The sequence below is a fragment of the Pituophis catenifer genome, unplaced genomic scaffold (assembly GCF_029215685.1).
Source record: "Pituophis catenifer annectens isolate HBS135680 unplaced genomic scaffold, rPitCat1.0.hap2 SCAF_6, whole genome shotgun sequence".
In the NCBI taxonomy this organism is placed as follows: domain Eukaryota; kingdom Metazoa; phylum Chordata; class Lepidosauria; order Squamata; family Colubridae; genus Pituophis; species Pituophis catenifer.
Window position 1 is genome coordinate 56,803,667 of NW_027256886.1, and position 18,068 is coordinate 56,821,734.

Sequence of the window (18,068 nt, forward strand, 5' to 3'; positions counted from 1 at the left end):
AAGTAGCTATATATTTCATTATATGTACCTGTTGATAATCAGTTGTTCTAACCCTAAGATTCTAGACATGACTAACAGCAAAGATTCATGAATCAGAATGAGCTCACAAAAAAATGCATGCTTTTCAATTCAATTCATTAATCTGAAAAAAATATGACCAGACATCTCCTGGGGTTTGGCTGCCAAAGACAGTTCTCTCCTGCAATGTCTATGAAGATTCATGAAAACAATATAGGGCCAATGTCACATTATACTCTTACCAATGTCCAAGTTAATTAAAGAGCAAAAGAACACATTTTGTGGACTGCTATCTGGATTAATTTCATTATGGACACTTCTACACAATGCCTTTGCCCTGGACAGAATCAGCTTGGGAACTGTGTATTCTCAGGTTAATTTCTGCTTCAGAAGCTTTAACTCAAATGTGGTATTTTTAATATGGCAGAAAAAGGGATATTTCCATTGGTAATACCGAAACTCTGCAGACATTGTGTGAAATCATATTCCTCATTGATGGAATTTCTTGTCACATCTTGTTTCCTTGTTTCTGACCTTCGGCAGATTGTTTCAAGACTAGCAATCAGAGAATATTGTTATAGTTTCTCTTCGTAACAAAGATAGTGCTTCCTGGCTCCATAAAGGAGTTTTTATTTTGTTTTCTAAGATCGCTCTCTCTCTCTCTCTCTCTCTCCTCCCTCCCTCCCTCCCTCCCTCCCTCCCTCTCTCTCTCTCTCTCTCTCTCTCTCTCTCTCTCTCTCTCTCTCACACACACACACACACACACACACACACACACACACACACACACACACACTTAATATACAGCATTGTATACAGTATTAGCTGTGTTCCATTATAGAACACAGCTGGGATTTTATGTACTGTTTTTACTGCAAATTATTACAATGATGTTTCCATTTGCCACATTGAAATTCCCTATAGCTTGTGGGTGGTCTGTCTTCCCTTTAGTAGGAATTCTTGCTTCACCCTACTCTGGGGATTCAGATGTCTTTTTTGCTGCAATATATATTTTGGAAATGTAGATGTTGGGGTAGTAATTTATTTTATCACCTCTTTTTGTGATGAAAAGGGATGTTGACAAAGGATTGAAATGAGAGGTATTCTAGGTAACACTAGGTAACATCATCAGTTCTAAAAGACAGTAGGTTTTGCTTCCAATTTATATCCATTCCCACCAATGCTGACATGCTTGTATAACTTCAGGATAATCTCACAAATATATATAGAGAGACGTAATTTCTAAGATGATAATTATTTTATTTTAAATCAATCCACAATGTCAGCAGACTTGATACGACTGGTTGCAGTTTTTAAGACTCTCTAGATGATCCACTATTCATTTTTTCTATAGCCCTTGTTTAAATTAAACCATAATACTTCAGAGTAGCCTTTACCATTTAAAAATCCATGTGGATATTCCTAACCTCATTGTTATAAAACTATCCTTTTTAGCAAAATAAATTGAGAACTAGGCTGAAAAAATATCAATCTGTCAATGAATCAATGAATCAATCAATCAGTGTTCATTGTAGGACCCTCCAAGCTGGCCAAATTGAGTGGCCCACCTGCAGATTCTGCCTCTGATATTTTGGGTCGTGAACAAGTCCTTTTATCACTTTTATCACTGTATGGCTGATGTGATGGCATTCTAACGCTTCATTAAAATCACTTTATGAGCGGCTGTTTGATCAACATAGTATTACATTTGCATTTAGAAAAAATTAGATCCATTTATTACTTTCCAATTATCTTCATTATGGATATGGCAATAAATCTATTCCTAAGAATGCAAACAGTGGACAAAGCTCAGATAAGTTGCTTGTATTGCAAACAGAAAAGAAACCATTTCAATGATGGTCAGCTAAGAATCTTTCTGTCAGCAAGTATGCATGCCACTGAATCAGCTTTTAACTCCTGGAAAGTGCTTGGACTAGACTCTGAAGTTTTTTTGGCAAGATTTCAGAAATATTTGCCATTGCCTTCTTCTTGGGGCTGAGAGAGAATAGCTGGCTCAAGTTCACCCATCTGGCTTTGTGCCTAAAGGAAGAGTGCAATTCAAAGTCTCCTGATTTCTGGCCTGATGCCTACCTGGGTCTCTAGCTAGGACTCTAGCTATAATTATATGTCAGCTCCAGAGTTTAAATCTTGTGTCTCTTTCTGGCACCCTTAGTCAGTAAGAAATTTTTGGTCCTCATTGTTCAGCCCTGGATGTTGAAGATCCCTGCACAAAGTTTTGATAATGATATTTCTTTGCTGAAACCTTTCACTGGTCTTCCCACCTTCTTCCCTCCCATCTATGCAGTTTAACAATTCTTAGATCTATTTATTTTATAATAATAAAAATAATGCAAGTATATCATGAGCAAAAAAAGTTACATTAGCATACAGGAATATTCAGGTACTTAATGAGCTCTAAAGTATGTACTCTGGGGGTGGATTATATAACATAGATGTTAATTTGGGGGTTGATTAAATGATTAAAATGTGAGAGCAATGACTGATGCAGCTCAGCTAAAATCTTTTCCCTTTTCAGTTAAATGCCAAAGGTTTGCAGATTTGAAATTAATATTTTGTAAAAAGTGAATTATATGCTAAATTTTAAGCAGTTTCTTAAAATATCTTGAAATATCACATAAAGCACAGAGTCATTGTATCTGCTTATCCATGTTCTCTTTTGAAATGTTAAAGTTTATATTTCTAAGACCTAGAATAAGGTCCTACTGCCTATGGAAATTTAAACTGGAGATCTAAATCCAGATTATATAAAAATCCAGTAATTTTTATATAATCTTCATATTGAAGATTAATTCCCTTATTGCAGTTTGGATTGTGTGATCAAAGCAAAAGCAAAGTCAAGAGGTAATTATAAAACTTAGTTCATCAAAAATTATGATGAAAGATTATTTATTTCATCATCATCAGTCCAACCTAAATTCTTGGTTCTGGGTTTACAGTAGACCAGAATGAGTAGAGATGTATGATTTCAGAACAGCTGAATTTCAGAACACATAGAAAGAATAAGAAACTGTAACCAGTATTTTGAAATTCATTGCATAAAGATACAAGATTTATAGAAATTCAATAGAGATAATTAAAAATAACTTGAGAGTATAATACAGAAGTAAAATGAAAAATGTAGTTTAGATTATGGGATCGTCATAGTAAGGCAATATTATGTGATCCATGGCAAACATAATACAGTTTTTAGCTTATAGAGTCTTCAACAATAACAGAAACTAACAAAATGGTTGGGCAAATGTACATTTCATCTCAAATTAATGTTACCAAAATTCACAGGAAATAAAATTTAAATAAAAATTTAAAGAAAGATTTTGATGATAGTTTTTATAAATGCCAGTATTTTCAGAGATTGACCATAGTAAAATTGACAAAACAGTCAGTTAAGCAAAAGGATGGAAAAAAACATATTTGAAATTTTAAAGGGCTCAGTTGAAGGAAGCATTTTAATGTGATGCTAATAGATACAAATTTATACCAATAAAAAAATTGCAAAGTCATTCAAAGTCAAGGCACCACCACAGTAAGGCATAATACACTTCTTGCAATGAGCTTAAATAAAAATTCCTAGATCGTATTGCAGAGAGAGAACAGGATAGGAAAAGGTGTTCCTTTATATAATTGGACCTCATGCCATTTAAATTTTTATAGGTGAAAATAAATACTGTAAATCTCACTCTTGCGCTAAGGGAATTAGTAGAGGTCAGAGAGTCAATAAAGTTCCTTAAGAATTGATATGATAGTTTCATCTATGGTAGATCGAAATCAAATTCCAATTTTAAATTTCTGCAGAATTTGAAAAATTAAACTATTCTGGGCCAACCTCAAATATGTTAATTACAGTGAGCCAAACAGGTTGTTCCTAGAGCAAAATTGTTTTCCACATAGTAAATATTCTTGCTGATATCCTGGCTGAAGCTGATAGAGAATGCTCAAAGTTACCAGTATCAATTGAGTCTCTAGGGTCAATGGTAGATTAAGAAGCACTCTAAATTGTGCACCTATTTCTATAAAGAAAATGCAAGGTCATCTGAAACAATTACCCTGGTCTATGAATTGCCACCAGGATTCATTTTCAGTTTATCGATCTCTATCTAGGCCAGACTGAGTCAAGACAGAGTCTGAGCATTTCTAAAGTGTCATTTGATTAGACAACATACAGAAATAGAATTGAAAGTAATATATCCCTAAGAGTCTTCCCAGATGATCAGAATAAAATAATTAAATAAAGTCTCTTTTGTTAGGTTGGATAAATAGGTTTGACTGGACTAGAGATATTGATTGTGGCTCTGTTACAAATATACAAGGGTGGACAAATCTTTAAACTGAAGGCAAAAAAGGAGGACTTTTTTCCATTCCTGTTCTACAGAGATGGCCCAAAACATTTTGCTTTCTAAGACAGAATGCTACAGTAATCAGATCTTCACCAACTTCACAGAACTCAATCATAGGCAAAATATTTTGCCACATCAAGCCCCAAATCCTTAAATCCCTTAAATACAGTACTTCCTTCCTTAATTAAAGGAAGTTACTTAATTCCTTAAGTAAAACCTCATTAATGAATTTACTTCCCTTTCCTCACTTAAATATTATTCTCCTTGTATGGCATCTTAACTTCGGTCCAAAAAAATCTCCGATATTTTCAGAACTATAGTGCATTAATCCTTTCTTTCTAAATATTACTCAGACTATATATGTACCCGCCGCATGAGAAGATCAAATGTAAATGTTAGCTATTCATTAATGTAAATGCAGCTGTTCTTGATTGTTCTAATCTAATCATGTTGTGAGAAAGTGAATAGACCATCTTGTCCTTGGTGTATGTTACACATACTTAGCTACCTAGTCCTACCTGATTCTTTTTTAAATGTATTGTTTGATATCTTTGTAAAATAGGAACTTAGCATACCAGTGGAATTCAGAAGAACCCACTGTCAAATTAATGGCATGTATGTGATATCATTTTCTAAAAAAACCCATGATGATGTCATGTATAAGTGATGTCATTTCTATAATTACATCATTAGGCACCTGTTATAATTTACTTTAATTGTGCCCCTTCCTGGCAGACAACTACAAAAAAATAGCATTGGCCTCAAGCATGATAAGTACAGTAAAGATAAAGGTTTCTTTGTCAGTTGTGTCCAAATCTAGGGCTCATCTCCATTTCTTAGCCAAGGGAGCCAGCATTGTCTAAAGACATTTCTGTGATCATGTGGCCAGCATGGTTATATGCCAAAGGTGCACGTAACGCTATTACCTTCCCACCAAAGTGGTGCCTATTAATCTACTTGCATTGCATGCTTTCAAATTGATAGGTGGGCAGAAGCTGGGGCAAATAATAAGAGCTCACCCATTGCGTGGAGCTCGGGTCTTGAACCTGGGCTGTCAGCTCTCCCCCTGACAAGCTCAGCATCTTTAACCACTGAGCTATCGCACCCCCTATAATAAGAATATTTCTGCACAAATTATATAGATGGCATTTAAATAAGCAATATCTAGATATGATGTCCTGGATGAAGCTGATAGAGAATGCTCAAAGTTACCAGAATCATTTGGGACTTTAGAGTCAATGGTAGATTAACATTGTTCCTGTGTCTTCCAGATTGACTGGATGATATCATAGGGATAAGCAACTACAAGATCCTCTCCCTGTAAATTCCCTCCAAGCACAAAAGAAAGCTTTTTAAATATTAAAAGCTGTTTTAAAAATATGTTATTTGTCGAGACGTATTCTAAATATGCAGCTAAGAATGCTCAAAGAAGCTATTCTTAGTTTTTATTGGGCAAAAGTAGGCCAATATTTATTTTTGCCACCAAGGTATTTCATGCTAAAGCCACCATTCAACTTCTCTGTGTTCTAGCATTTATTTACAAGAATTATAACTTTCTACAAAAGGGAAAATTCAATCCAATTTTTGAAGCTGTGTCTCAAATGCAACATCACATGTATAATCATGCCATAGAGTAACTGATGTGGAAGCTTTAGCTTTGTATCTTTTAACTATTTTGTTACATTTGTCTAATAGGATCATTTCCCTACTTGATCTGACCCCACTACTTCTACATAATAACATCCAGTTTACTAAGAAAGCCTCTATTCTTTAGCTAGAACTTGTGGCAATAATGAATTCCATAAAGCTAAGGAAATGATTAAGCAGCAGGTCAAGGACATGCCATAAAGATATTCAGCACGGGTGCCTTGGTATTGAAGTCTGGGAGTTAGGTTGAAAAGACATACCGCTACAGAATATCTTTTAATTTGAAATTAATTTATTTGTTTACACACATTTTGGACAAGACTTTTACTAAGACCTTCTCACCAGCTTTGGTCGCAAGTAGATTTAGTCAAATTCCGTGCTTGATAACCATGCCTATGTGATAAAGAAGAGCTGGAATCAGCCAACACATTCCTATATTGTTCCTCTTATAGCACCCACACTGAGAATTCAACATTTCTTTTCTAGCTAATTATAATTGTATTGGTTGATTTGTAGAGCTCTTCTGATTTTAATTATGCATGATGTCTATGGGTTAGGAATGTATGCTTTATGTTATGCTCTTTGAAATGTTTTGTGTTTCTAATTAATGATTGTACTAAGTTTTCCATCTTTGTTTCTGGGTCCAATGTGGTCAGCAGAAACATTCGTAGAATTTAAATATTGCAATCCAGTTTAGAATTGTGGCCAGAAAAATGATAACCTGAGTTTATAGAGACTATTTTGGAAAGTTAGAGGAGTGGTATAAAACAAACTCATCAGCGAGTCTTTCAGATACTTTTATAATTGCATTGAGTAGATTCGATATGCCTACCATAGCAGCCATTTTGGGAAAATTGTACAAGAAAATGCTCAACTTTTAAGATGTACACATCACTCCAAAAAGTTGATGATAGTTCCTAAAGTATATCAGGATTAATCAGGAATTATAGCTTCTTTGGCTATTGCTTCTTGCTCTTGCAATTCTTTTATTCACATATATTTTTGTTTATTGCAATGCCTAAATGGGTTATCTCCCTTTCCTTCCTTTAGATGCATATTAAATATTGTTTAAGCTGCATAGCCTCTATTCTATTTATGTAAACCAGATATCATTTAAATCCTCTATTCCATAAAAATATGGATGTGGAAAACCGAAGGAAAATTCTGCCTTAGCCCAGGAACATTTTTCAAAACTCAGATTTTTATCAGGACATAATTACAAAGTTTTGCTTTCCTGCTCTTTAGCAGATGACTGCCATTTAAAGTACAGTTAGGACAAGAAAGCAAAAGAACAAATAGCAATAGCACTTAGACTTAAATACCACTTCATATTGCTTTACAGCACTCTCTAAGCAGTTTACAGATTCAGCATATTTCCTAACAACCTGGGTCCTCATTTCACTAACCTCAGAAAGACGGAAGGCTTAGCCAATCTTGAGTTGATCAGGATTGAACTTCTAGCAGCGGGAAGAGTTAGCTTGAAATATTGCGTTCTAACCACTGCACCACCACAGCTCCTGACCTATTTATATATTTGACATATGTTTGACAAGTTGTTAAATTTTTATTTTGAACTACCACTTACTTCCTGCTACAGTATGCCAGGAAGCTCCATTTACTGTTCCATCTTCCTTCTGGAAATCCTCTGTATGACATACTCTTCGCCGAGCATCCGTCATTAGTCGGTGAGTAGAGGCATACGAATAGGCCAGCCATCGAAAGACGTGGTCATCTGGAGTAGGTGTGTGCTCCTGAGTCTTCCAGACTGAACGGACCATATCATACGGATAGGCAACTACAAGCTCTCCTCCTTGTAAATTCCCTCCAAGCACAAAAGGGTTCTTTTCCATCCAGGCTATCACAGCTCGTGTTTCCACTGCTACCTATGAAAGAAAAAGTGTACAAGAATTCTAAGCTAGCTTTTCAAGAGACTCTCTAAATACGTGGACACAATTGCAAGTTTATAATCCAAAGACAACACTTGTGCATTCACATTGTTTTGATTGTGGAGTCTGGAACAGCCAACAAACGCAAGAAAAATATCAAAGGGAACTGAAGTCATGATAAAAGGAATGTAAAAGGAAGTTTTAGCAATCCTTGCTAAAATGACCATAAATGTTCCAGCAGGATCAAAATCAGAAACAGATTGTAAAATGTATGATTTCCAAATCACTTTGGAAATAAATATGTATAATTTGCTGATGAAGAAAAATAAGGAGTCGCTAAAGGAGTTTGGTGAAGGTTTCATTTCAGATTTGGAAGGAATGAACCATCAAACGAACCATCAAACGAACCATTTCCCAAATCTGTTAGAACTAGCTATGTTCATTTTCTTCCACTAAAACTGAACCACACTGATTCTTTATTAACAATAATATAAGCTGTTTAAAAATCCCTCTTTTAGGAAGTAATAGTTACAAGAAACAATGTTTGGAGCTGATATATATGACCATCGCTCGTTTCGCCGTGATTTGAAGACCTGGTTATTTCGTAGCCTGGACTGATGAGGGGGTGCTTTTTTAAATAGTTTTTTAATTGTTTTTAAATTGTTAATTCAGACTTTTAAATTTTATATTGTATTCATGTTATTGTGCATTTTACTGTTGTTAGCTGCCCTGAGTCCATTGGAGATAGGGCGGTATATAAATCGCATTAAACTAAACTATATGACAAGGGCAAACAATCTAACTATGTTACATCTTCCATTAATAAGTTACACAAGTCAGTGTGGCATTGCCATTAGCATTATTGAAGATTATATTTTGAAAAGTTCTTCAGGATGTAGGGTCAGAAAAGTCAGGATGCAGCACATAAAAGAAGGTACAGCTTCAAATTTTGTTGCAGTCACCATTTGACTTTTTTTTTTTTTAATCATTCTGGCAATCTCTGGTTCTTCTCCCATTGGAAAAAAATTAGCCCAAAGTTATCAGAATTATTTGGGCTAAAAAAAATCCCCAGAGCATGCTAAATTATACATTATAAAGTACTTGAAATCTATATTTTAGATTACAACATTAGAAGTAGATTATAGAAAGGTCAACAGCCTTACTTGCAGAATATTAAACTGTAAAATTATAAATTAAACATACTGGAATATGCTGTGCTGTTTTGTAGTGAAAAGAACTGAGATAATTTTCAACTACTTTAAATAACTTGACATTTTTCTTTGTAAAATTTCTACTTACTGTAGCATTTTCCGACAGATACCATTCTGGAATCGGAATTTGATGATTTGGGACCTTTCTCAGAAGTCTTCTCCGATCTTCAGATTCCCAGAGAAGTGTATTTAAATCGGGGAAGTTATTATTGATATCAATACCTTCCTGAGTCCATCGTCCTAAAGACCAGCCTCCTAATTCAGAACCCTATAATGCAATGATCAGATCATTTGGCTTATTTTATAACTGCAATTATTGCAGGAATATAATGACAACTCTGCTTACTTTTCTTATAGTAATAAAACTAATCTCCTATGTGCATGGTAAAATAAGTCATTTTGGTTTTGAAAATGGATTGAATAAAATACCACATTCTTTTGTATCCCATTCTTTGTTTTTCTCCACATTATAATGTGAACAATTGGACAGCATGTCTAACTTAAATCCTCATTTCAATAGGATACAAGGATGACTCATTTAATTCACATTTATCCCCTTATCCCCAACACTTTGACATTTTGTTGGACTTCTTTCTTAGTACACTTTTGAATATAATGATCCCTTCTTTTCTTTTCCATGCTATTACAAATGTCCTGTATATCATTAAATCTTCAGCAAAGAATGTGAATTCTGTCAAAACATAAAATGCCACTTTGTAAATAAAAAAAACCTCCAAAACCCAGCATTGAATAGTAATTGTATATGGAGGCAGCCACAACTGAATTTCTGCATAATTGATTCCCAGAAATGTGATGTTAGGATTCTGTCAACATTATTTTAGTTAGAAATAGTAATAACTTAATAGAAAGGGAGCAAGTAATGGGATAGCATCTAGCTAACCTTGGCCAATCTTAAAATACTAAGCAGGGTTGAACATGATTTGAATTTAGATGAGAGACCTATAGGACATTCCAAGGCCATAGGCTTCACTAGGAAGTTGAATAATATTCTGAAAGAAGGCAAGGGGAAAGATCCTTTTGCATCATTGCCAAGAAATTACAAAGCATATTCACAAAAAAAATCAAGTTAGCTTGAAGAAGATTTTACACATAATGTGCACATACACATAGAATGGGGAAGCTGTGGCTCTCCAGATGCTATGGATTTAAGTTCTAGTACCACTAGGTCCTATTAGCTGGAATTCTGGCAGATGTGGCTTATCCACACTTGAAGTTCCAAAGATTCTCTACTCTACTTTAAGGGATTCTATCCTCTTATTTTCAAATGCAGGACAATTCTACACATATTTTCTTCAGTGTAATAGTTCGTAAAGCCCAGCACAGCTACATAAGATCAAGGCAGCAAAAATTATATAGACTTCAGTAAGATATGCTATTCTACAGTAAATACAATATCTTGGAAATTCCTAGAATAAATTCCTCATTTGTACTGAATTATTAAGGCATAATCTCTTGAAATATTTGAGATGCCACTTAGACTAAGTTGTCATTTATAAGATAGGCTCTTTCTATGTCTCATCCTCCCCACAACTATCACACAGGTTCCATTTCTTCAGACTATCACAAGACTAGGTTAGTGTGGGAGGAAAACATTTTACGCATGTTTTATTGTGTTTATAAACACATTTTTGCCTAGTATTGAATGTAATAATCCGATAACACAATGGTTACAGTGCAGTACTGCAGGCAATTCTGCCCGCAGCCTGGAGTTTGATCCTGATGGTGCTCACAGTTGATTCAGCTGTTAACTTCCATCCTTCCAAGGTTGGTAAAATGAGAATCCAGATTGTTGGGAGCAATATACAAATAGCGCTTCTACATTGTAAACCACCCAGAGAGTACTGTAAAGGGCTATGGGGCAGTATATAAGCCTAAATGCTAAATGCTATTGGTAATAAATATTATGATTGAGAACTTGTGGATTAAAACAAAATCAGGACCACAATAATATTCCTATAAAATACTGTTTTTAGAAGAAGAAGAAAAATCAGCATATCTGGTTTTTTTTAAAAAAAGCATTGCTTTTTATGTCCAGTTTAACAGCAAAGGGTTGTCTAAGAAAGCCTTTTTCATTGCTTCTTCTGACATTCCCTTTTTCCTTTAATTGTACAATATGCTACCTAGGCATTTTTGCCACTAAAGAAATGTTTGACCAAGACGTCAAGTTAAGTGAATTACTGGAAGAAATGAAAGACTAATCAAATAACATCCCAAAAGAGCTGCCACAAAAATCTCTTAAAGGTTCAAACCATTCCTATTTTGACAGTAGAATCTTGGAATATATATGTTATTTCAAAATACGAAGCTGGCAATTTGAAATCAACATTTGGCAGAAGATAATGCCTATAGTGATTACTTTAGGGAATGAAGTAAACATAAAAAAACATCTCATTTTCGGTTATATCCAAATTAAAGCAAGCCTCAGGAAAAAGATGTGGCTCTAATTTGTTGTGGTTTCTAAAACATGGACAGCAAAATGTCAGACTATTTTAAGATGGAAGAGCATGAAAACTGCAGTGATATCTTACAATCTACATTTTGCAATTAAAAAGAAAAAAGTAATACCCCTTTACCATAAAGTGAGCTGTGCTCAGGCACCTAACAGATCGTGAAAAAAAAATATGTATTAATACTATCAGAAAATATTGTTCTGTAAACTAGATTGGGAAGTCAGTACAGGTAGTTCTTGACTTACAACAGTTTATTTACTGACTGTTCGAAGTTGCACAGCAATGAAAAAAGTGACTTATAGCCTTTTTTACACTTATGACCATTGCAGTATTCCCATGGTCATGTGATCAAAATTCAGGCATTTGGCAACTGACTCATGTGTAAGATGGTTGCAGTGCCACAGGGTCATGTGATCCACTTTTGTGACCTTCTGACAAATAAAGTCAATGGAGAAATCAGATTCATTTAACAACTGTGTTATTAATTTAACAACTGCAGTGATTCATTTAACAACTTTGGGAAGAAGGATTGTAAAATGGGGCAAACCCAGGGGTGAAATCCAGCAGGTTCTAATAGTTTCTGGAGAACCGGTAGTGGAAATTTTGAGTAATTCGGAGAACCGGCAAATACCACCTCTGGCTGGCCCCAGAATGGGGTAGGAATGGGGATTTTGCAGTATCCTTCTCCTGGAATGGGGTGGGAATGGAGATTTTGCAATATCCATCCTCTGCCACGGCCACCAAGCCATGTCCATAGAACTGGTAGGGAAAAATTTTGGATTTCACCCCTGGGCAAAACAACTGTCTTGCTTAGCAACATAAATTTTGGCCTCAATTGTGGTTGTAAGTCAAGAACTATGTGTAAGAAGATAGTAATGAGAAACCACTTCTATATTGCTGTCCCACCGCACCTTTTAAGGTGGTCCTCGATTTACAACAGTTCATTTAATGATGGTTCGAAGTTACAATGGCAGTGAAAAAATGACTTATGACCATTTTTCACACTTATGACCCATGTTTACATGATTTACATTCGGATACTTGACAACTGACTCACATTTATGACGGTTGCAGTGTGCCAGAGTCACATTATCCCCTTTTGCGACCTTCTGACAAGCAAAGTCAATGGAGAAATCAGATTCACTTAACAACCGTATTACCTATTTAAGAACTGCAGTGATTCACTTAACAAATGTGGTGATGAAAGTCGTGAATTGTTCACGACAAAGGCAAAACTCCCTTAACAAATTTCTCACTTAGCAACATACTTTTGGGCTTAATTATGTTCGTAAGTTGAGGACCACCTGTATATGTGATTTTTCATGTAGCCACTTAAAGTTGAGCTCTACTTTATTACATTTGAAAACAGCATTTGTACTGATAGTTTACCACATTACCCCTTCATAGGCCTTCTCATATCCATCTGGATTGATTGCAGGAAGAAGATGAATTCTAGTATTCTCAATGAGATGCTTAATGCGCAGATTCCCAGCAAGGTATTCTTGGCACATAAATTGCATTAACAAAAGCAGTAGCTCACGCCCAAGCACCTCATTCCCATGAGCCCCTGCCATGTATCGAAATTCAGGTTCACCTATTCAAAAAAAAAAAAAAAACCTTGGCAATAAGTCTAGTGTCCTAATTTGGTCCATTTTTGCAACTTTTTCTTACTCTGAAAATGAAGGTTGGATTTCTAATTTATTCAGGAAATTGATGACTATTTATAAACACTTGGAGTGTACCCAAGGGATTTTATTTTGCTTCTAACTCTCAAAATATTTTAAGATATTCCATGGTACTCAGTGTGACAGAAGGCTGTTTCAATGTTTCTTTCCAGTGGAATGTTCCAGAATGTCTTGGAATAATGTGACATCATGTTGTTTCAAGGAAGTGACATCTGTAGATTCTGTGGAGTAAGGACTCACTGGAGAAGAGCCTAATGCTGGGAAAGATTGAGGGCAAAAGGAGAAGGGGACGACAGAGAACGAAGTGGCTGGATGGAGTCACTGAAGCAGTAGGCATGAGCTTAAATGGACTCCAGAGGATGGTAGAGGACAGGAAGGCCTGGAGGAATGTTGTCCATGGGGTTGTGACAGACATGACTTTGCAACTAACACAACAACAACAACAAATCTTTGGAGCAATATGATGTCACATGTTGAGATATTACTCTCAAAAACACATTGTAGGACATGTAATTAGAAGGAAGCTATAATATGAGTCTTATGCTGCCAGCAGTCCTGCAGAACTTTTTATAACAAGCAGTAAGAGAGATAAAGAAAACCACTTTATAAGATTTTCATCTTCATTCTACATATTTTGAAATGAAACAGTCCAAAAGTGTGTATGAGAGAGAGAGAGAGAGAGAGAGAGAGAGAGAGAGAGAGAGAAAGAAAGAAAGAAAGAGAGAGAAAAAAGACAGACGGGCGGACAGGCGGACGGAGTCTGTCTGTATATGTGTCTGTCTATCTATCTATATATATATATATATCAGTGGTGAGTTTCACTTATCTTTGCTACCGGTTCACTCGTGCGCATGCGCAGAGCGTATTTGATGACGTCTGGGCGGGTGGGCGAAGCCTCCCACCACCGCTGCTACCGGTTCACCCGAACTGGGGCGAACCAGTAGCAACCCACCACTCGTATATATATATATATATTCATATTTTAAGGTAAAGGTCTTTTTGAGCAGTTTCATAAAGCATCTCAGTAATAAATGTAGCCAAGTAATCCCAAAGCACTGCATCTGGAACATGACTTATGAACTATTTCCTGCATTTAGAAGATACATTTGTTAGTCATTCAATTCAATTAAGTCAGCTCAATTCCATCCCTCTTCACTCTCCGTCTCTCCTCTCCTTCTTGAAAAAACAAAATCAAAACATTATTTGGGGACTTGCGGAGAGAGGAGCAAATTGCTCAGAATGATTTAACTCCAGACATTTTACCAGGATTCTATTATTTCACCTCTTGGAAGTACTGGATTAACTCAGGAGATTTTATTAAATTCAATCTGAAGAACTAAAAATGAGCATATTTTTAAACATCAGTCATATGATTCAGCTGATGTAGGCTTTTCTTTAAGCTGTAGGAAACATTTAGAAACATCTAATAAAGCAATGTTTATAATAGTTGCTTTTAGTAGAGGCCTAAATAGGTTTTCATTTAGTTGGAGATTAATTTACTGATTTATTTATTTATGAGATTTACATTCTAGGAACTGTAAGAACCACAAAATTTGGAGGGCACCAGGTTGGAGTTGGGTCAGTGATGGGTTTCAATTTTTTTTACTACCAATTCTGTGGGTGTGGCCTGGTGGGTGTGGCAGGGGAAGGATACTGTAAAATCTCCATTATGTCCCCACTCCAGGGGAGGGTTACTGCAAAATCCCCATTTCCTCCCGATCAGCTAGGACTTGGGAGGCAGAGAATAGATGGGGGTGGGGCCGGTCAGAATTTTTACTACTGGTTCTCCGAACTACTCAAAATTTCTGCTACCGGTTCTCCAGAACTGGCCAGAACCTGCTGAAACCCACCTTTGAGTTGAGTACTCTAAATGAACAGACATCAACCACAAGAACTATGTATATATTTCTGAGTATTTCATTGTAAAGACAAATATACAATTAATGTTGGGAAATCTGAGTCTCATCTTTGGATGTTTTCTATTTATATTGATTTTCTAAAATTAGGAAAATATAATTAACATTCCTCCCACATATTTTGCAGTACTGTGGTCCTAGAGGCACAAGCCTCTACCACTAGCTAGATGCTATAAATATGGGGAATATTAAAATTTTAAACATTCCAAAACCATCAGCCCCAAAGCCTTCCGGCTGTTATTTTTGTAAGAATGTAATCCTAACCGACTTCGTGTTCTCCAGGATTGTCGGATATTTCAACAGCATACAGCTTTAGTCCTTCGTGGCTTTTTCCAATATTGTAAATTCTTGTGATATTTGGACACATCTCATTTACCACCTTCATCAGCTGTAAAAAGCAAACAAACAAGCAAAAATAAGATATTTATATAATAATTGGCCAGGAAATGGATTCAAAGTTTTACCTCACCCTTGCTTTTTTTTTTTTTTTGGTTCTCTGTTAAAAGTGCGCATCAATTCTGATCCAAATCAAACTGTCAGTTCAATTTGGATTGTTGACCTGATTTGATTTAATGATTGAATTCAACTTGGGAAAAGCAAGCTAATTCCATTTTCCAAATTGATTGGAGGCATCTCATTGCATTTAGCGATTCAGTCAAAATTGTTGACCTGGTTTGAAAAGCTGATTTAATTTGGAGAATTAATTTATTCATCCTTGAATAAAATTTTCAAACCAAAGCTTCGCATAGTCATAGTCTATATACTACTATCTGTTGATCTGTTTGAGATTTAGGCCTTAGAGATGTTAAAAAAAAAATTAATAAGAGCAGTAAATAAATAATGGATTCCTTATTATTCTTCACTTATAAATCATTATGGGTTTTTAAACGACTTCTAGAATAGAAAAGATTGACATGTTTGTTCTATTCCTGCAAGGTGCAATACAAGCTGAACACAGGTACATGAAACACTCTATTTTGTTTGTGTTTACAAAAACTGAGTTGTCTCTTACAATGTAGTCATACCTATTAACAAGTGGAACAATTATAAAGACAATTTCTAGATCGATTCAAGCAGAGGCAAATATTATAAATTTATAATATTATTAATAATAATTGAATTCACAATAATATTGATTCTATTAACATTCTAGAAGAAAACTCCTGCATAAGTTCCTTAAAAGAACCATTAATTAGACCTAACCTTAATTCAGTTGTACTTCACCATTATACTAAAGGCTACAGAAGGAAGTTGGCAAATCTAAGCCAGCTACAATTTTTGAGTAGAATCTAGTGCTACAAGCCAACTTATAATGAATTATCTTTCAGTGACTGACTTAGGTCTTCAGCCAAATTCATTCCACCTATTTATCTGTTTCATCTGTATTCCCTATTATCCCAATAGTATTTCCTACTGAAAAATTTGAGATGAATACAGTGCTACCTCGGTACTCATTGTTAATTGGTTCTGAGAGGCACAATGAGTACCAAAAAAGATGAGTATCAAACAGATTTTCCCATAAGATTCCTATTTTATTTATAAGAATATAAATAGATTTAATGCATTCTCAAACCAAAGACAATGCACATTTTAAGGCAATATCTAAGAGGATAGGATTGTAACCTAAAAATTAATAAATACTTAAATTAAATTAAATAAAAACTTCACTTTACTTGTACAAATGAGAAAAAAAGGACAAAAATACACAAAATGACCACAGAAACAGATAAGACTGCAAGGAGATATGCACAGGGCAAGAATTTCTGTGTGACTAATGCACCACTCTTTGTTCCAAGTGGAAAGGGTAGCAAGTCACAAGGCAAACAGTGACAAATTCTAGCTTGTGTATTGCATACCAAACAAACAAGTACTAGGACAAAATTTTCTTATCAAAACACATTGAGTACCCAATTCAATGAATTTCAAAGCAGTTGAGAACCAACATCACTGTATTTTGGAAATGATCTTTTACAAGTGCAAACCATAACTCAAACATCCTTCAACCTCTTGCTTCCATTTTTTGATATGATGATTTATTTTAAGCATGTAGTAGGAACATGATTCATAAACTGTGCTGCTTCCTGGAGAATTGACACTGACACTGATAAATCTTATAATTCAATGTTTTTCAAAAGTGCATGAGCAACAAACATGAAAATCTCAATAAGAAATTGTAACATTTAATGTTATACTAAACGAAGGCAGACTAATAAAGAATGATCAGTGAAATCAAGTAACATCAGATTTTTGCCCGATTGCAAATCATTGGCTACCCTCAAATGAACTTTAATCAAAAATCAGGTTTTAGTCTTTTTACTCTGGGTGAGTGATAACTGGCTTTTTTATTTTATTTTTTATTGGTTTTGTTGTAATTTCTTTATTTGATTCACAGGAGCTTGCCAGAGTCATTGAGAGTTAGGAGGCGGACAAGTAATAAACAAATTATTATTGATAAGTGAATTGGCAATGAAGAGATGACCTGTCCCCTTATGAATAGGAAGCATCTCAAAGTTGAATTAACACGCCCTGAGCCAGGGTTTTGGATCCCATACTCAGGAAGACTATTCCCACCAAATTTCTCTTTTGCTAGTTGAAAAAAAAATTAAATATTTTTACCGGGCACTAAAGATAGATAATAAAATAGAATAACAAAGCAAAACAAAACAAAATAAAATAAAACAGGAAGAGGATACTCTTCCTGTCTGGATACAAATTCCAAATGCTTCACAAATATACTTGACAGCGACTCAGTAATGTCTCTACTCCTGAGTCTGAGAGACTAACGCCATCAAGACTGGAATCACATAGATTTCTAGTGCTACTCCAGAGGCAGATGCTGTAACAGAGAACATAATCTTTATTGTTCGGTGTGTGTTACT

General features: G+C 35.2%; 1 protein-coding gene across 1 annotated transcript in view; it reads right to left on the reverse strand.

Annotated features, from left to right (window-relative positions):
• The window catches only part of CPXM2 (carboxypeptidase X, M14 family member 2), a 100,328-nt gene that overhangs the window by 11,190 nt on the left and 71,070 nt on the right, over nucleotides 1-18,068 (reverse strand). Inside the window, exons 8-11 of the mRNA XM_070944870.1 lie at nucleotides 15,454-15,577; nucleotides 12,986-13,182; nucleotides 9,206-9,385; nucleotides 7,606-7,903 (exon numbers count right to left, since the gene is read on the reverse strand). Coding sequence (XP_070800971.1) covers nucleotides 7,606-7,903; nucleotides 9,206-9,385; nucleotides 12,986-13,182; nucleotides 15,454-15,577 — 799 coding nt within the window. The remainder of the gene's footprint in view (nucleotides 1-7,605; nucleotides 7,904-9,205; nucleotides 9,386-12,985; nucleotides 13,183-15,453; nucleotides 15,578-18,068) is intronic.